At 47.1% G+C, this 20,343-nt stretch overlaps 1 protein-coding gene across 4 annotated transcripts in view; it reads left to right on the top strand.

Annotated features, from left to right (window-relative positions):
• The window catches only part of LOC121544764 (homeobox protein Meis2), a 103,633-nt gene that overhangs the window by 27,050 nt on the left and 56,240 nt on the right, over positions 1-20,343 (top strand). For 3 of the 4 annotated variants that reach the window (XM_041854893.1, XM_041854896.1, XM_041854894.2), the window contains exon 8: positions 15,324-15,469. In XM_041854893.1, the coding sequence (XP_041710827.1) occupies positions 15,324-15,469 (146 nt within the window). The remainder of the gene's footprint in view (positions 1-15,323; positions 15,470-20,343) is intronic. The other variant, XM_041854895.2, reaches the window with a different exon arrangement.

Here is a 20,343-nt window from a genome sequence, read left to right on the forward strand (position 1 = left end):
AGAGAGAGAGAGAGAGAGAGAGAGAGAGAGAGAGAGAGAGAGAGAGAGAGAGAGAGAGAGAGAGAGAGAGAGAGAGAGAGAGAGAGAGAGAGAGAGAGAGAGAGAGATAGAAAGAGAGAGAGAGAGAGAGTGAGAGGGGTAGAAAGAGAGGATTAGAGTGAGAGAGAGACAGTAATAGGGTAAGAGAGACAGGTAAAGAGAGACATAACAGAAGACCTGATGTAATGGTTAGTGCTATGTAATGGTTAGTGCTATGACCTGATGTAACGGGGCCTGATGTAATGGTTAGTGCTATCCGGAATCCATAGGACCTCCCTACCCTAAACCCTAACCTAAAACCTAACCTTAACCTTAACCATAACCATAACCCTTACCTAACCCTAACCATAACTCTAATCTTAACCCTTACCTTAACCATTTAAAATTTCAACTTCAATGGAGTAAGGACATCTCAGGGATGCCGGATAGCAAGGACCCTGATGTAATATGGGAAAGGGAAAGGCTAAAAGGGATTTGAGAAAATGCCCCACAAGGCCACTGCTCTTCTTTGCCGTGTCCATGAATGCCTCCGCTTGCTCGCTGCTGCTGTATTTTTACAAGGATGACAATGCTGCTCGGCCTCTTTAAAGGGATACTGGTTTCCCAGGAATTTGTGGGTCTTGTTTTAGCAGGCAGTTCACCCCTAAATGGAAGTCACCCTTAAGAGGCGATAATCCAATTGCTCTAGTCTCCACCAGATTTGTTGTGTGTGTGTGTTTGTGTGTGAAGCAATGAGAGAGAGAGTCCAGAGACAGTCAGGTGCCATAGGCAGCAACAGGCTATGTCTGGCCTGACCCCGATCCCCATTCTAGCTGAGAGAGAGGTTAGGGAGGCCACAGTCTGTCAAAGGCGCACCTGCGGGGGGACTCCAGTGCCCTGCATAGCTGCTCAGCCAGCCCCGTTTAAGGTGTCCTTACTTGGTATTTAACCCTGACTCCCAGGTTCTCCTCCCTCACGCACTTCTTTGTGTTTGACCAATGGGCCTTGCTCTTTTACTTTCTTAATTCTTCAGTCTCCCATGGCTCTCTAATCCCTCCTTTACCGAACACCCCTCCCCCCCTCCCCCACCCCCGGAAGCCTCTTCGTCTCCTAACCCCACCTCATAGCTAGAGTCCCGCTCAAAACAAAGCATAGTTGAGGGTAAGTGTATTGCTAGCTAGTTAGCTGTGTGGTGTGGTATAGTCTAGTGTAAGAGTGGGTTTGTAAGAGTGGGTTTGTAAGAGTGGGTTTGTAAGGGTGGGTTTGGAGTATTCAGGGCTGAGTAGAGCAGCTATACCCTACAGGTAGTAGCTTTAAATATGCAGCCTGCGTCCAAGAGAGTGTGAGTGGGAGGACCATAAAGAGACAATTCATTCGGTTAAGATCTGAGTTCTACCCCGATTTTACACGCATATCTTTCATGTTTCTTCAAATCATTGGCGGGCATTATAGGAGATAAGCTCATTTTCTAGTCTGATTACCACTCTGCTACATGCTTTAGTGAGTCTTTAAGCAAAGGGGTGCTTGTTTTAGGGTAGAATGGAAGTCCCCATGGTAGTCTACTTACTACACATAGTCACCTGATCACTCTTTGTTCCTGTATTTTAAGAGACATGGGACCAAACTGAGGGAGCTGACAGATCTGACAGTGCTTTAGCGCCATTAGCTCTGTTTATTGGAAGCCAGAGTCTAATCATTTCTGATTACCTCAAGGAGGTATATGGAGTGTTATTCGGCAAGGATAATTTCTTATTTACACGCCCCAAGCAGTGAGCAAGCAGCACTCTTAAGGAACAGAGGGGCTAAATGTGCAACAACACAAATCAACATGCCAAACAAGACGCACCCATCTTGGCTGGCTTCAGGGCTCAGGGTGAGAAAACGTTCATTATGCATCTACCATAATTCATTTAGAAGGTTATCAATTTCCGAATACAGGGAAGATGTTTGGAGGGGGTAAGGAAAAAACGCTTTCTCAAAAGAGGGAGAGAGACAGATAAAAAAGAAACAAGCTATACACGGATAGTGAGCTCTGCGCCTGTTTTTTTTTTTAAAGGTTGTTCCAATTACACACTTTTCCATGTTCTGAGGCGGAACAAGCATGGTAAATGCTGCCATCTTTTTTCCTTCTTTCCAGTATCATGCCCCACCCCCCTGAAATATAGAAGCTTGATTTTGCTTTAATGAAAGCCACTTGGTTCAGGAAATTACTTATTTCAAAATTTTTGTTGTGATTGAGGCTACCCGGCAATGCTGTACTTCAAAAATTCTCTTTATTTAGGGTTGCTGTTTGTTTGGCTTCTGCCCTGCCTAGTCAAGAGTTGGTGTGTGTGTGTGCGCGTGCGTGTGCGTATGTGTACTATGACAGTTGCTGTGTAGTAGTTGCATGTTTTTGTCTTTCTCCCCTGGCAACGTATGTTTTTAAGAAAAACCATCCATCCGCCATCAGGCAATGATGACTAAGGCCCCATTAGAACAATTGGAGGAAGCTAAGGAAGAGGGGGAGGGTTTAAAAGAATGAAAGAAATAATAAAAAATTACTATCTTGCGATAGCCAGTCCTTTCTTAAAATTTTATGAAAACAAAAAACACCACCTCGGGAAAAAACACTTTATTACAAAAAAAAACCGAAAACACATTTTAATTTTTTTGTAAGTGAGGGGGATAAGCTGCATTGTTTGGAACGAATGCTTACTCCCTGGGATGCAGTCCTTAGACAACTGACTGTCTGCATGAGACATCTGTGAAGCCTGACCTTATGACCCCGGAAAGAATGTTCTTAAGGTTGGGAACTTCCCCTGCCTTTACCCCTGCATGGCCCGGAGGATAGCCCAGCTGGCACCACTGGAGAACAAACTCCACAACTATAAAAAACACCAACACAAAAAGAAACAAGAAGTTTAACAAAAAAACTGAAGAGAGAAATGAAAAAAAACCTGAAAAGGACCCAGGCCTAGGCCAAGGAAGAGAGAACGAGAGAGAGCAGAGCGTAGGACTTGGTCTGGATTTTGCCCCCCAGGCCTCGCTGCCTGTTTCTCCTCTGGCCCCCCATGAGATCGTTTTCATCCTTTATAAGTCAAAAGGAAGCCCTGTTGAAAATGAAAGGTTACGCAAGCCAACCAGCACCAAGGCCCTTGGTAGAGAGAGAGAAAGAGAGAGAGAGAGGAGAAGCTCCCTGCTGCAAGAGCCCTGCTGCTATTCAAAGCACCTGCCATTGTGTGGGTGCCCATCCAGGGTTCATTGTTGGGCAGAAATTAGTCGTGCTCTCCTTGGCTTCCTTTGGCTCCTGAGGCATGTGGCCCTCAGACCTCCTTGTTGTTTTCACCACCACAGATACGTGCTTGGAGGATGCGTGGCCCCGGCTACCATCACCACTGCCCTTTCTCTCTTTTTTCTCTTTCACACATTCACTCTCTTCTTCACTTCTTTTTCTTACATCTCTCAGTATTTGGAAGTTCAAGCCTTAATCACCCTTATCCAGCTTGGCCCAAGCTCTTCATCTATCTCCAGTTCTCTCTCTGACTTTCTTCCTCCCTCCCTCCCCCTCTCTATCTCTCTCTCTCTCTCTCTCTCTCTCTCTCTCTCTCTCTCTCTCTCTCTCTCTCCCTCTCTCTCTGTCTCTGTCTCTCTCTCTGTCTCTCTCTCTCGCTCGCTCGCTCGCTCTCTCAAGTGCTGTATATGCTTATTGTTTCAGGAGTGGCGCACCCTCATTACCCATGGTTAGATTTAAAGGGCCTTTCTCTTTGATTTTTGCCCCCTGGGGTGTGAGAGCTGGGCTGGTGGTGAGCTGTGGGCTGCCCCTGCTTCAAGGGCTCCCCAGCCGGTGTCTCAGCAAGTGGGCTTCGGGGTGCTGCTGGGCGGGTACCACACAGCGGCTGTTCCTGCTACAGAAACACTCACTGGTGCTACCGCTGGTGGAGGGGGTGGGTGCTAGGGAACATTGAAAAGTCAATAATGAAGCACTACAAAACAAGAAGAGCAGAAATAAAGGAGAGGAGACGTTATCCAGCCTTCAAAACGCTGAGAGGCATGGAGCACAGCTAATTAATAGCATCCGAGAAGCAATGTTTTTCTTCAACACAGAGCTGGAACTTTAAGGCTGCATATTCACTTGCGAGGCATGGCGATTAAGAGCTCAAAGAGGAGTCAGGTCCATCCCGGCGATAGCTGGCTTTTTTTTGGGAGGTTATGTTGTTTTGTTGGCAATGGGAAATGTTGTATTCTAAAGTTCTCGTTAAGAAAACTGCGTCAGAGCACCAACAACAGCAGAATTGGATTATGGTTGGTTGGACATTGCTTGTCACCTGCTTCCCCCAGTCCACAGATCCAGCAAACCAGGGTGTGTCTGTATTTTAGACAGGCTTGTTTCACCCACCTAATTAGAAATAAAAATGTGTACCAGGAATGTAATGGAATACCTATTTGGGCAGGTCAATGAAACAGTGGTAGTAAATTGAACCCTGTGACTCCCATTTTTCACCGTGGTAATGTGCTTCTCACCTCACTTCTGCTTGCCACGGCAATCTCCACTGCCAACAACTGTCAAGCCCCTAAAAATCTAAATTAGTGTCAGGATTGGGTTTTAATTCAATGACCTGCTGAATTTACCTTAATAATCAGGGACCGTCAATAGAAGGCTTGTCAGAACCTCTTTGCTGCTCCCATTAAGGAAGGGAAATATTATCTGTAAATGCATTAAGGAAGGGAAATAGTATCTGTAAATGCATTAAGGAAGGTAAATAGTATCTGTAAATGCATTAAGGAAGGGAAATAGTATCTGTAAATGCATTAAGAAAGGGAAATAGTATCTGTAAATGCATTAAGCGTTGCCTACATCTTCCAATTATATTTTCCCTCTCTATTCATTAATTCACTATTTCATAAAAAAATGTAAATTGGAAAGTGCCTTGCCTAAGCAATATGCTGTCTGAATAGAGATTCTGAGAGGATTGTGGGGACACTGATGGGATCTTAATGAGGACCCTGTGTTAAGGTCCCCACAAGGCAGGTATATAGGATCAGATTATTTGGGTACGCTACTGCTAACGTGTGAACATTGTGAGGACATTGGTCATCCTCTTGGCCTTTGTTTCATGTAAATCCCCAAGGCCTATAGAACTCTTCACCTCTATAGAGCCAGAACATGAAGACTTCTATGTCCTCTTATCCCACCTCCTTCTTCTTAAATGAGAATGACTGTGTTGTGTGTCCCAGTGGAGGACACCAGGCGCTGGTTATTGACTTGGAAAGGATTCGCTAGGCGAAGGGTCCTGACACGAGTGGCTCCCTTTCTTGTAAAGCAGTACCTGATTTCTCTGCTAGTTGGATCCCCCTGTATGTCTGTTGATCAGCCGCTCACTGCTCACTGCTCACCGCTCACCGCTCACCACTCACCACTCACCACTCACCACTCACTACTCACTACTCCCTACTCACTCACAGCTGTATGGAAAAACAGAGGATGAAAGGAATGGAAGAGTAGTTTTGTGAAATATATGCCTCCACTTCTGTGTGCTGTTATGTGAGAGGGAATGAGAGTGAAGCAGTGGGAAAAACATGAGGGAATGTACCACTTAACTACTGTGTGTGCATCTGTGGCAGTGTGTACGCATATGCTTGTGTGTACGTGTGTAGTGTGTGGAGACATAATATGCCTGTGCTTACTGTACGCTTGTGTGTGTGCGTGTGTGCATGTATGTATGTGTGTGTGTGTTAGTAGCATACAAAAAGTCCTGCAGAGAAGTGAGTCAGCAAGAGGGGAGACAAAAGCAACTAACAGAGCTCCTCACAGGCCTGACTAATTAATGAGGGCAAACTATACTACCGAGAGAGAGAGAGAGAGAGAGAGAGTCAGGTGGAGTAGGAAGGAACCGGAGGATGTTTTCATTGACTCTCCAGAGCAGGCCAAGCCAAGGCCCAGAGGGGGATTCTCTCAGTTTGAACTTTATCAGGGGCTATGCTTAATCAATTCGCTATCGGAAAAATTATTACTAAAGCAGAATAAAACAGCTGCATTTTAAACCAAGGATTCATCAATTCAGTAATCTCTCAGTTACAGCTCAGGTGCCAGGAGGATCATTCCGTCTCTATGTAATGAGGAACTGTGGGAGTTGGAGTTTCCCCTCTCCTCCACTTTTCCTCGCTTCCACCCCTGTCCAAATAGTGAGGAATTCAAAATCGCCTTCCTCTTCAGCTGTTCGTCATCCACCTAGCTAGCTACCCCTCTCTCTCTCTCCAGCTATATCCCCCTCACCCATCCTCCATCCATCTGATGTCCAGATCTATCCCCTCCACCCCCTCCCCTCCACCCCCCTCCACTCCCAGCCACATTCCCTTCCCACCAAATTCCTGTCTTCCCAGGGATGGGAGATGGGGGTATTAAAGTGGAAATCGCTAGCGTGAAAGCAGGGCCATTCCTGTTAGAGCCACCGAGCCTGACATTCCTGTGCCCAGGCTGCCTGGGACACCCCTGGTTTTGGGTAGAGAGGGTCGCATTGGGGGAGCAGGGTGCTTTGGGGGGCGAAGAGGGAACACGCTTGGCGTCAGGATACCCCGGCCAGGGTCTTAAACTTCCCTACAAAACCACCAACCCTCCACTCAGTACCCTGGCCTGTAAACGGCCCCTGCCTCTCCTATAATGGGGGGATTTCTCGGTGGGTTGAGAAGGGGTTATGGGTGATGAATTGCGTTTTTAGTGAGCTCATTAGGAAGCCAAACATAGTTTAGACTGGCGGAGCGGGGCAGCAGCGCAGTAATCAGTTCTGCTCGCTTTGTTCCTTGCCTCTGGGACATTTGTGAGAAGAAAAAAAAGAAAAAACATTCATGGCAGTTGGCTGATGAGAGGGCTGCTGAGCAGGAGGCTACAATCTGATGGTTGACTTGTTGATTTATAAAGCTTTTAATTCATTTTCTCTCCCATACCCCCATTTTTTAACATAGTCCCCCACCACCAATCTCTGTAAGCCCCACTTCGGTGCCAATGTCCGTGGAGTGTGGCAGGCCATGGAAGCAAGTAATAACTCCAAGGTGTCCTGCACTCCCAACACAAACTAGCTACATTTGTTTGTTTGAGTCTGAGTTGTAATTGGGGGTAGAGAATCAGTGGCAATGTTGCTATCATCATCCGCCCGCTGCCTGTAACATGGTGAGTGAGCCACGGTGCTGTATCACAAACTGCACCCGGCCAAAAAGGGGAACCCCTAATTTTGTAAATTTCTCTTCCTGATGTTTTTTTGGAGAATACTTTGATATGGATCTCGTAGGGATTAATAAAGCCATATAGCCCGTAGCGAGCAGACAAACCAATCACGTGATGAGCTGCTTCTCTCTCTCTCTCTCTCTCTCTCTCTCTCTCTCTCTCTCTCTCTCTCTCTCTCTCTCTCTCTCTCTCTCTCTTCTCTCTCTCTCTCTCTCTCTCTCTCTCTCTCTCTCTCTCTCTCTCTCTCTCTCTCTCTCTCTCTCTCTCTCTCTCTCTCTCTCTCTCTCTCTCTCTTTGTTTTCTTATTATCCCTCTGCTCTATTCTCTCCATTCACAATCTTATTCAGGGCTGAAAGGAGGAGAAAAAACACCCCCTATTTTGGGGGTGAATATTGATGCAGTTTGCGCTGCTAATTTTCATGCTCATTCCAATTAATTGAACATGACCCAGTTTTGCTTCCGGGGGGCACCCAGCCACCCATCCTTGGTGAGGCAAGACCTACCCTAAGAAGAGATGAAGTCCCCAGCTGTAAGGCATGCACCAAACACTGCCTGTGGTTTTGTTTTCTGCCACAGTAATAAAGATATCAAAGCTGAACAGAGGCAGAGGGGACATATGTCATTTTAACCAGCCAGGGAGAGAATAGCTCCATTGTACCAAGATCATCTTGGGGAAGAAGAGAAGGACAGAGCAGAGGAGGAGAGGGGAGGGGAAGGACTGGTTAGGCAGCAAGGATTCTGAAGGAGATTTGATCTTTACGAGATGGCGGATCATGCACTTAGATAACCTTTTGGGAACTATTCTAGCAACCTGATTTGGGAAGAGCTCAGGAGGGAAGAGAAGGGAAGGAAAGAGAAGATTATTCACAACGTTGTTGTGCTAGTGGTGCAGCGTGCAGACAGAGAGGAGTTGAGGGGGAACATAACAGGGTGGAGTTGTCAGGGAGGTAGCGAGTGTGAAATCTTTGGTCCAGACCAAAGGCCCTTCATTAGGCACTGATCCCTGTCTCTGGATCAGCTTTAATATTGCAGATAGATTGTAGGTTCTATCAATGTAGTTGTTTTCACCATTTCTAATCCGCCTTATTTTTATCTTTATTTTTTTTATTTTCTCCATACTTTTCCACCCTACCCATGACGCCCTTTAGTTCCCCCCCAAATAAATAGTAGAGGAGTGATCGGGTGGGTGGTTTGGGTTGCTGCTCTCCGTCCCCTGCAATTTAGCCCATTGCAATTCATGCAAATTGGATCCTGACATCTGCAACAGCCTGCCTCCCCTTTCTACACATCTTTATTCCATCTCCTTTTAGATTTTATTTTCTCTCCAAACTGGATGGCTGGAACTGAACTAACCTCCATGAGAGAGTAGCGTTACTCCTCCCAGGTCCAAGTTGAGGCTGCTACTAAAACTACAGGCTGTTATCTGAATAATCTTTATATAGATTCAGTGATATCTTTGTGCAGATAATCACATTTTATCACATCCAAGGAATCCAGCTAGATTTCTGTAAAACATTCCCCCTTAAATCTGGAATCCTTAATGGTGAAACTGCCACGTCTGTTTGGGATATTACAACAACAAAGAAGTTACTGCAAACAACGAAAACAGTATTTTCCCTCAGACATCATTGCACGTGCGATAGAACAGCAAAATATTGACTGCAATAATTTTTGACCACGCTGCTCACCTCCGTTTAGTCAACAAAACTAAAACAATAACAAAGACGCTGGGGCGAACAGTGGCGCTGTTTCCCCAAACGCGGATTCCATCGATAATGTACATAAACATCACGCACAAAACTTTTACACACAGCTGTACTTCTTGATGAAGTGAACCTAAAGACATGCTCGGCACAAATTAACGGTTTGGTGACTCCTAAAATCATTAGCACCAATTGATTAACCAACTAATGGAGTAGTGGAGGCAGAGATCTTGGTCGGGGCTGCTGGAATAATCAGAGGCACAATCAGGAGCAACCAGGACCAGCAGCCAATCAGAGAGAGGGCCAAGAGTAGGAGCAGCAGCCAATCAGAGAGAGGGCCAGGAGCATCAGCCATTGTTGGCCTCTCAAAGGCCCTATTTATGATGTAATGAGATGATTGTTGTTACAGGTAGCAGGTTAATTACACTGGTAATTACCCCCAGCCCAAAGCCTTTGATTATATACATAGCCCGGATCTCAGGCTTATTGACAGATGACTATTGCCTGGAACCACAGGCCCCAGCAGCACTAGGGAGAAAAGTAGGGACCCTCCCCTCTCAGCACACTCTCCTTTGTGGCCCCAGGGGAGAGGCTGTAGGAGAGTGGGGAGCAATTAAAGGAGGGTGCCTTGCTTTGCTTTTAGACCATATTTTGGGTTTGGCCTCTGTCCACCCCTTTTCCTCCCCTGACTCACTCTTTACTGCCTATCCCTCCTTCCTCTTCTCTTTCCACTGCCCCAACCTTACCCCCTTCACCCCACCCTTCTGAAGTATGGAGAGATGTGCACTATGGGCCACGGTCAGAGCTGGGCCTGTGAGAGGAGAGAGAGAGAGGCCTAGTATCTGTGGAGAGGTGATAGTTATCTGCAGCATTCCTGGGATGACTGAGGGGTATCTGGCTGATGGCAGGGTTAGGTGGCTAGGAGAGGGCAGAGGGGGCAGAGGTGCAGGCCTTTCCTTGCCTGCTTTCCTGCTCTCTTTCCAGCCTGCCTGCCTGTCTGTCTTCCCACATGCAGGAAAAAAGCCATCTAATTAGAAGCTCTTATTCCACTTAATTTAAGGGAACACATAATGATGTGTTTTTCTGCAGAGACAACTGCACGTTACTCCTCATGCACAAGGACCCACTCAGTCAGTCATAACTGCAGCTGTGTTAAGATGGAGCTTTATTCCTCTGGGTGTGTATACAGGCTATATGCTGAGGGAAAGCAGATCCCAGTTACCTCTGGCTGCATTGGTCCTTTAGCCTGGTGTTCACCACTGGTAAAATTGTAAAAGGCAGGGAGGCGACACCTGAATTTGGCGTCGGGAGGGAAGGAGGGCGGTAGGGAGAGGAGGGAGAGTGTAATTGCTGCGACAAGTTTTAGAGCTGTTAATGACTCCTTGCATAGCGCTCCCAATTTGTCAGCATGCTTGGTGTTTATTAAGCTGTTGTTTTACGGTCCAGTGCAAGTGCTGCTGCTTGTTTAAGCAGAGATCAGGACATAATGACTCTAAAACATTGCTGGCCTTAGTGGGCAACACAATAAAACAATTACATTTAAGACGTCTCAGTGAAAGGGGGTGTAGGGCTTTTTGAAGTATGAAAAAAATTACGTTTTACATAGGATCAGGAGGATAGGAGCATAAAAAAAAAAATTTGTTTTAGGGATTTAGCATATTGCTAGCATGTTGGAGTGTGTGTTTTGTTATTTGAGGCGTTAGCATATTGCTAGCATGTGGTTGGGACTAGAAAATATGTAATCCCATGGGCAGAGGGCCAGCCATACCCCTGCCTGCTGGAGTGTGACTAGAGGCACTGCGTGCGTGTGTGTGTGTGTGTGTGTGCATCAGGAACATGTGGTCCCAGTGCCGTAGAGGGCCCTGCGTAAATCCTGAGTAAATAACAGGGGTAAAGGCTGGACAAAAGAGGAGCCCCCACTGCTTCCCTCATTCACAGCCATTTGGGGGACTGAATGCGCTAAACGCTGCTTATGCCGGCTGAAACGTTGAGGAGAAAAAGAAGGGGAAAATGAGGCATTAAATCCCCCTTCTTTTCTCTCTTTTCTCTCTGGCCGGGCCTGTGAGGGTGGGGAGGAGGTGGAGGTCCAGGCAGTGACGAGAGGGTGAAGGGGGTGAGAGGAGGGGGTGGAGGTCCAGACCAGTGAGGGTGAGGTGAGGGGGTGGAGGTCCAGACCGGTGAGGGTGAGGGGAGGGGGTGGAGGTCCAGGCAGTGTGGAGTGGGTGTGGGGAGGGGGTGGAGGTCCAGGCAGTGTGGAGGGGTGTGGGGAGGGGGTCGAGGTCCAGGCAGTGTAGAGACCCAAGGTAAAGGAGGCTGAGAGGGCCCCTGTTGTTCCCTCTGTGTCCCTCTATTTCCAATGGGCCGAGCACTGTGCCCTGGGGAACCCTGGGGGGTTCGTTGTAATTAGTCATTTTAACCACAGCCTCTGTAAGCCACTGGCTCCACACTCATGCTCCATTACGCTGGGGCCCAGCAGCGCAAATCCTCTGGTCATGCTCTGAAAGCATACACGCTGCCCATCCAGCCCTATCAGGAGCAATCTGCATGAGTATAAATAATAGTTTTGCGCTGAGGACAAATAAGTGTGCTCTATTTTATAATACTGGAATGGTAGGGTAGGACATTCTTGTAGTATTGATAGGGCCACAACATGTCTAACTAGTGGTTTCATAGTGTTCTCAGCCCTGGCCCCTAGTGCCTCCCTGACATAGTGTAGTGCATCACACCCATTCTACATTCACCTGTTATCGGAGACCCATATTTATTCATACTAACATTTGCAAAGTGTGGTGGTGGTGGTGGTAATATATTTATATTTACAGCTCGTTAATGAGCTCAACCCTGAGACCAATTTACTAGCAGGGAGATATCTGAATGCATTTTTAATAACCGCCTATTGGTGATGAGAGACCTGATCTGAGTGTAATGTATTCTGTGCCTGCATGGTTGTTTCTTTGTTTGTTTGTTTACTGGCGTGCGCTCGCTCTTTGCGTCCAGTCATTCCTCCCAGCCTATAACGCTCCCCTCTCTCTATCCATGCATACGAAAACATGAACATCATTTAATTGTGAGCACTTTAAGTCAAGAGAGAGAGAGAGAGGGAGAGAGAAGGAGGGAAGAAAGGGAGAGGGGAGAGAGGGACTGTCTTTTTTCCGTCTCCAAGGGTGCTGCTTTTCCAAAAGTGCCTGGGGCTACACTCCAGCACCTCACCTCCCCAGGCCCTCTGCCCGCCTCCTAATAGCCATCCCCCATCTGTGTCACACAGGCAGATGATGGGACGCCTCCCCTGTCCCACTTGTTTTTTCTCCCCCGTTTTTTTTGGCAGAGTGCACATCCACACAGGTTGAAATGCCAGAGTTGCCAGGGAACAGTCAGAAGCCATTAGCGTTTGGGACAATTTGCCCTGCAGCACTCTTTCTTTTGCTCATACGAAAGCAGTGGGGGTGGATGTAAATCACCAGCTCTCCTTTAGATGTAATGAGGTTGTGTAAGTTGGGCCCTTTCTTTCTTCTCCCTCACTCCAATCATTTATTTGATTATTTCCATCTCTTTGGACCAGCCTTCACATTCTTTCCACTTACTGTGTGTGATGTTTGTGTACACATTGTGCAGATGTATATTTACATGTTTACATATATATGTCATAAAGAGCAGCTCATATATAACATCCCCTGTTGGCGTGCAGTATGCATATGTACAGAATGTATGACCGTAGGAATGTGTGTGCATACGTGAAAGAGAAAGACAGGGAGAGAGAGAGAGAGAGAGAGAGAGAGAGAGAGAGAGAGAGAGAGAGAGAGAGAGAGAGAGAGAGAGAGAGAGAGAGAGAGAGAGAGAGAGAGAGAGAGAGAGAGAGAGAAAGAGAAAGGTGCTGAAAGCCTGGGAGTCTGGTTTCTCCCTTGCAGTCCGGGGCAGGAGGGAGTGAGCAGGCAGGGTAATGAAGTGACAGGTCAGTCTGTAAATACGCACAGGTCGCCCCAGCCCCAGCCAGGGGGAGGCTATCGCATTGCAGTGAAAATGGAAATGTCAATAAAATGAATCTGCCAGCCTTTTTCCCACTGTGGCTCTATTGGATGAGCTGGATAACTCCCAGCAGCACTTTGATTTGGAAACTAGCTCCCAAAAAACAACAAAAACTCTAATACCCCAACATAAAAACCTAAATCGTAACATTATTTAACCCAAAAGGCAGCACTGTGAAATGCGAAAGAGTGTGAGGTCCACTCTGGTTTCTGGTGTTGTTATTGAAGTTGAAAGCAACACTGGGGGAGTTAGACTAGTCCCTGCTTCTGGGTCGTATTTCTCAGGAAGCCACACATGGTCAGGCAGGCGTTACGGCTAGGCCCCAGTTTATTGTTTTAGGCTTTCCTGAACAAGGATTCGTACTTAGCCTGGGATTTATGGCATTTGCTGCTTATGAATGCCCATTCTACAATTATAACACTCCCAGGCAGGCCGTATCCCCTATTCCCATATGTCCTTCAGAGGGCCTAGCCACTTCTTTAGCTACACACAGGGAGGGAGCACAAAGTCGGCACTTCTCTGTTTTCCTCTGTTGTGTGGCTCCCGCACTAATGATGTGGAAGGAAAACACAGCAGACAGACAGACAGACAGACAGACAGACAGACAGACAGACAGACAGACAGACAGACAGACAGACAGACAGACAGACAGACAGACAGAAAAATAAGTGGAGGAGGGGTGAGACTGAGGAGAGGAGGAGGGGTGAGACTGAGGAGAGGAGAAGAGGGGAGACTGAGGAGAGGAGAAGAGGGGAGACTGAGGAGAGCAGGAGGGGTGAGACTGAGGAGGAGAGGAGGGGTGAGACTGAGGAGGAGAGGAGGGGTGAGACTGAGGAGAGGAGGAGGGGTGAGACTGAGGAGAGGAGGAGGGGGGAGACTGAGGAGAGGTGGAGGGGGGAGACTGAGGAGAGAAGGAGGGGGGAGACTGAGGAGAGGAGGAGGGGGGAGACTGAGGAGAGGAGGGGGGAGACTGAGGAGAGGTGGAGGGGGAGACTGAGGAGAGAAGGAGGGGGGAGACTGAGGAGAGGAGGAGGGGGGAGACTGAGGAGAGGTGGAGGGGGGAGACTGAGGAGAGAAGGAGGGGGGAGACTGAGGAGAGGAGGAGGGGGGAGACTGAGGAGAGGAGGAGGGGGGAGACTGAGGAGAGGAGGGGGGGAAAGTCCTCTATGCTGGATGTCCTTGTATTCTTCATTTATTTTGATTACGCCACCAGTCGGATCCTTTTTCTTTCCTCGCTTTTTTAATGTTAGTTCAAACATTTATGCGAGATTAGGGCTTGAATAGGTGCCCATGATTGATGGCTCCCCAAAAACAGGAAGACATGCAAGTCAGAATTTTGAGAATGTCGGGGTCCTTCTCTGCCTTAGTGGAGTTTTTCTGATACATTATTTAGATGCCCTCAAGGAAGGCTTTCAAGGCATTTGTGCCCGGGGGCAAGAAAAAATAACTATGACTGTTAAAAGTAAATCATTTTTGCTACTGCACAATTAATGGCCAGAGAAGAGGAGAGAGAAAAAATACGAAGATGGAAACTTCGGTTTAAAGGAGAGAGCCTGCCTGTCGGACATTAATGCAGGGAGAGAGAGCCGCCTGCCATGCTAATCTTCTGGCGGAAGGGGGAGGTGTCACAGGGAGGGAGAGAGGAGGGTGGTGAAGAAGCTGGGGGGCGGGGGGGCGTTTAGACTCTAGTCCATTATGTGCATCGAACTGCAACAATGAACCAGACCAATGCACACCCCACTTCAATTCACATGCTACTCAATTGGGCGCCCCCAATTGTTCAACGTTTGTGGTTTTGTTGCATGTTTGCATACTGTATGTGTGTGTGTGTGTGTTCATAAGACTCCCTTCTCAGTCCATCCAGGCCCTCTGGATCAAAAAAAAAATATCATTACATTATGTCAAGCCTGTGGCTATAATTGAATTAATGACATGAGTCCTAATGTAGCCCCAAACTTGAAGCCTTCTTGTCGTTTTTTCTTCTTCTTTCCCTCGCTCTCTCCTTTTTTCTCCTCCTACTGAACCATTTGGAGTGGAATGAGGAAGTAGCCTAGTGTTTCTGCTTCTAACCAAAACAACTGTCCATCTATTCCTCTCTCCTGTTCTGGGTGGAAGACCTCACCTCTCGTTCTCCTCTCCCTCTGTGCCTATATCCCACTACTTCTATGCAGGCATTGGTGTAGGCTACTACTGTGTAGGCTTTGGCATAGTCCTCCATCTAACTTAGATAACCCACTGGGCTGGCGTTAGCATCTTATATATTAGGTTTAGCTTCCTAGGGTTCTATCTACCCCCTTGTGTTGTTACTGCCCAGACTTACTATTGTTCCATCTTCTGTCCTAGGCTGCTATTTAACCCTATGTTGTCTTGTTTCTGTCTAGGAGATGGTTTAGAGAACAGCGTGGCGTCCCCTGGAACAGGTGATGATGACGACCCGGACAAGGAGAAGAAGAGGCAGAAGAAGCGCGGTATCTTCCCCAAGGTGGCCACCAACATCATGAGGGCATGGCTATTCCAGCATCTCACGGTGAGTACCCACATAGTGGAGCACCTGTCGTACACACGCACTCACATGTACGAACCGTGAGATGATGGAACAGACACGCCCTCATGATGTTTGTGGCCACCTTGGGGAAGATGCCGCATGTACACATGCACATATGTACACACTCCCGTACACATGTACACACACACACACATACACACACACACACACACACACATACACACACACACCTGTCACTGACTTGTCAAGCTCGCCTGTCACTCACCTGTCAGTGGTCCAGAGTGACTGGGTCAACTCAATCAGACATCCCAGTTTGCTCTGCTGAAAAGCCTCAGAGATGTTAAGGTAGTGCTGACACATAGCCTAGCGTAGCACCACCATCTGCAGCCTTATCCACTGGTTTGTCACATACAGGACATCGCCTCTCAATGCACTATTGGCTCTGTGTTTATTCTACACTATGGGGAAGGGTTTTCGATGAGAATCAGGTTCATTCTTATAGAGGGAAGTTTGTGTGTGTTTGAAAAGGTGTGTGTATGTTTATATGAGTGTTATGTCTGTGTCATTTCATTGTTAGCATTGCTTTTCACATTAAAATAAAAAAATGTGAGACATGTTTTGCTAGCACTTATGTCTTGAGCATAAACAGTACTCATATTTTGTTGTATTTCCTCTAAATACCCCCAAAATGGATCAAACTGACATCCATCTAATACTGCGGTATTACAGCAAGAGCACGTAACAGTTTTATTGTAATTATGAACCTAACATTTGGGGCTTTTTTCCACTTTTTTTTAAATGATATGGAGAAGACATTAAAATCTTCAGTGTGTTTGAGGTTGAGAGGGTGCATGTTAAGATGGTTGCTCTCCACAGATCAGAGGAGCTTGTTTGTTTGTCTTTGTCGCTCTTTGCCAAACACTTAAATCAGACAACATCTGACAACGGCTCATTCACTTCAGTAGGCAAAGGCAACGCTATGCCTTGGATGAAATATTCAGAGGCCACATTAATTCTGTGGATCATTTTGGAAATGAATATCTGTGTGTGGGTGGAGGCAGTGGGGGCTATGTGTGTATGTGCTTGCATGTATGTGTGTGCATGTGTGTGTATGTGTGTGTTTATGTGTGTGTGTATGTGCATACTCTTATTAGTAGGGTGGGTCCCTGTTCTGCCGCTGTAAAGTCAGGATTCACTGAACAGAGTGTGTGTGTGCACTGAGGTGATGCAGTTAGCCAGGCAGCAGGGTCAAAGAGAAGGGAGTGTGTGCGGGGAGGGGTGTGTGTGTCACATATTTGGGGTTGGAAGGGTTGGGGTGGTCATGTCTTACCTCCCTCAATGATGTCAGGACATTATCAGAGCAGAGGTCTGTATTGATTTGGACAGCGAGGTCAGATTTCAGGCAGGGAGATGGAAGGGACACAAAAGCTGGTGCCTGCTGACCATGTGGCTTAGTTAGAACAGACACAGTGATAGTAGGAGGGGGGGTGAATGGAGAAGAAGAGTGAGAGAGGGAGCCACTCGGAACCCCAGGATGATCCTAACCCCCCCGTTGTACCCCCCCCCCGTGCCCGCGTTGCCCAAAGCCTCTGCCCCCCTGATTACCAAACCAGCAAATACTGCCAGCAAATACAGGCTAAGTGAAAGGGCTGTAAATCCATTAAATATGGATAATCAGGAGTGATTTAATCACTTTGATCTATTCAGGAGCAGTGGGGCTGCAGTAGCACAGCCCCTAGCCTCACAGCACCGTAGCACAGCACAGAGCTTATTATTCTCAGCATTATCAACATGTTTTTACTGATGTTCATGGCTAGGCTACATCTCCTAGGCTGGATATTTCTCCCCAACCCACAGAATAGAATGGGCTTCATTTTAAAACTGAATGGGTGAAGGAGGGAGAGGGGGCAGAAAAAAAGGGGTGAACATTTTGGAGACCTTCTTTGAGCCACTTACCATGGTGGTTAGACACACACACACACACAAACACACACACGTCTCCTGGTTAATTTGGTGTGCTCATACTAATTAGAAATTTCTCGCTTTATTGAGGGATAATTAGGCATCTTTCTTGGCGACTTGAGGAATGCCCGATAGTAGGTCTCTCACAGTTCCAACGTTTCCCCGCTCCAAAAAAGGAGAGAAAGAGAGAAAGAAACACAGAAAGCTTTGTAGCCTCTCCACCAATTTGCTTTAGAATTTGTTTAAATTAAATTAAAAGAGTGGAAAGGGGAGAAGAAATCCCAATAGATCAGGTCCAGAGAAATCCCAATAGATCAGGTCCAGAGAAATCCCAATAGATCAGGTCCAGAGAAATCCGAATAGATCAGGTCCAGAGAAATCCCAATAGATCAGGTCCAGAGAAATCCCAATAGATCAGGTCCAGAGAAATCCCAATAGATCAGGTCCAGAGAAATCCCAATAGATCAGGTACAGAGAAATCCCAATAGATCAGGTCCAGAGAAATCCCAATAGATCAGGTCCAGAGAAATCCCAATAGATCAGGTCCAGGGACATTTTTTCTAATTCAGAGAAGTAGAGCTTTTAAGACTCCTCTTTTCGCAATCTCCTTCATTACCTCTCCTGCTTTTAGATGTTTTCTCAAATCATTATTTGTCTCTTTTGTGAGACAACCAGGCCAGTCTTATACAAGCAATAATCCCTCCCTTTTAACCTTCCTTCATTATTTTTCTTAGAGAAAGAGGGCTAATTGAATTATCCCCCTCTACTCTACTCTAGCCCCCCAACCCGTACACACTCACACACATACACAACCATTCGCCTTTTCTTTTAATTTGTTAAGCAAATGTATTTTCCATTTAAGGATGCGTTTGTGCAGGGGCGAATTCATGAGACTTTGGCCCCTGAATGGCCTGTTGCGGCATTTTGCCATTCACACATTAATTAACTGAGGCAGGGAGTGAAAGGGAGCGGGACTTGTATTTTCTCCAGCATGCTAGCTTCTCCACCATGAGAGCGACCACAGGGGTCTCCCTACATATGTTCTCAACATCCAGCCATTGTCACCTATTCTGAAAGAGCTCAAAAGGATGGGACCCCCCTTCACACCGTGAAAAACAACACAGGCCAACAGTAACAATTGTTGGCTTTTGGATTCAGTATTATAACAAAATCGCATCCCCCTCCCCTCCCTCCCTCCCTCCCCAGCCTCACCCCCCCCACCCCCCTCCTGGGTTCTCCCTGACCTCACACTCTCATGGGAGAAATCACAGAGCGGCATTCTTCATCACAGTCAGATATGGAAAATAGGCCTGCTTCAATTGGCACTTGCCCCTCAGTCCTTCACCGGCCTTCCGTCAGCCTTCAGTCAGCCCATGGAGAATGAAACGCAGTGTTTTGTATGCGGCAGCCGAGATCTGATATCTTCTGCACGTAATGAATACGCCAGCAATTATTCTATAGAGTTATTGTGATAAGCCCAGCCTTTTTCATGCATGTATTCATATAGCAGCAGAAAGCACGCGAGCTGGCATCTTTTAATGCCCCCTGTGGAATTGGCAAACTGCTGGAGAGATCAGCTGGCGTAAGCTGGTAGTAGAGGGCCAGAGACACTCTCCCTCTCCCTCTCCCTCTCCCTCTCCCCTCCCTCTCTTTCTGGATGTCTTCCAGTCACATTAAGGGAAGGGAAATCCCACACTGTTGGTATAAGATTTTCAATATTACAGGGAGATTATGTTATCAGAAAGGTAAACTTCACCGTTAGGGGTAAAATGGTCGACTGCGCTTCAAAAGCATGGAGGCAGGAAGGTGACGAGAGGGAGGGAGGGAGGGAGAAACTGGAGGAAGGATATATGGAAGGAGCACAAGAGAACCAAAGAAAGAGGGGGGCTCTAGGGAGAGAAGAGAGCTCAATTGTAGCTCAATTGGTAGAGCATGGCGCTTGTAACGCCAGGGTAGTGGGTTCGATCCCTGGGACCACCTATACGTAAAAATGTATGCGCACATGACTGTAAGTCACTTTGGATAAAAGCGTCTGCTAAATGGTATATTATTAGATAGACAGAGAGTGAGGTTGTGTTGCTAGGCTAACTGCTAGCTGGGAGTTTTTCCATAGTAGTAAGAGGGGCTGCTCCTTTGTTTGGCCAAGACAAACTCTTGAGTTCTCCTAATTAGCCTTTTGGCGCCCTCAGCCTTCCTCTTTTGTAGCTCCCTGCTAGCCCTCTGTTAGCCCCCACTAGACCCTGCTAAGACAAGGGTCGACTAGGCAATGAAAGCAGGAAGCGCTCAGATACAAAGATACCACTCCGGACCAGGCCTTGTCTTTTGACTAATCTAAACCCTCAAACACCTATAAAAATAAATAGGGGACCTCAGGAGCAGACCTAGTGGGGCTAGTGAGTGAGTGAGTGAGAGAGAGAGAGAGAGAGAGAGAGAGAGAGAGAGAGAGAGAGAGAGAGAGAGAGAGAGAGAGAGAGAGAGAGAGAGAGAGATGCAGTCTATGAAGGAAGGAATTGCCCTCTCAGGCAGGCATCAAGCGTCTCAGGTTTTGTGCTGGGCCATGCACCCTTTGGCCGGGGTGTTTGGGGAAATGCTGTTAAGCTGCTAAGCCAGGTGTATTGCTCCCCTGGGCTCTCTGAAAGGGAAGTGATATATCCAATGGTCCTCCATTGAGCCATACAACACTTTCACATGGATTACTTTGAATTGTATTTTGTATGGAGCCCTGCTGCATATTGACTGGTATCTTAGCACAGGAGGTTGGTGGCACCTTAATTGGGGAGGACAGGCTCGTGGTAATGTCTGGTGTTGAATCAGGGGAATGGTATCAAATACCATTCCATTACAGTGGCTTGCGAAAGTATTCACCCCCCTTGGCATTTGTCCTATTTTGTTGCCTTACAACCTGGAATTCAAATGGATTTTTGGGGTTTGTA

The sequence above is a fragment of the Coregonus clupeaformis genome, chromosome 29 (assembly GCF_020615455.1).
Source record: "Coregonus clupeaformis isolate EN_2021a chromosome 29, ASM2061545v1, whole genome shotgun sequence".
Lineage (NCBI taxonomy): Eukaryota > Metazoa > Chordata > Actinopteri > Salmoniformes > Salmonidae > Coregonus > Coregonus clupeaformis.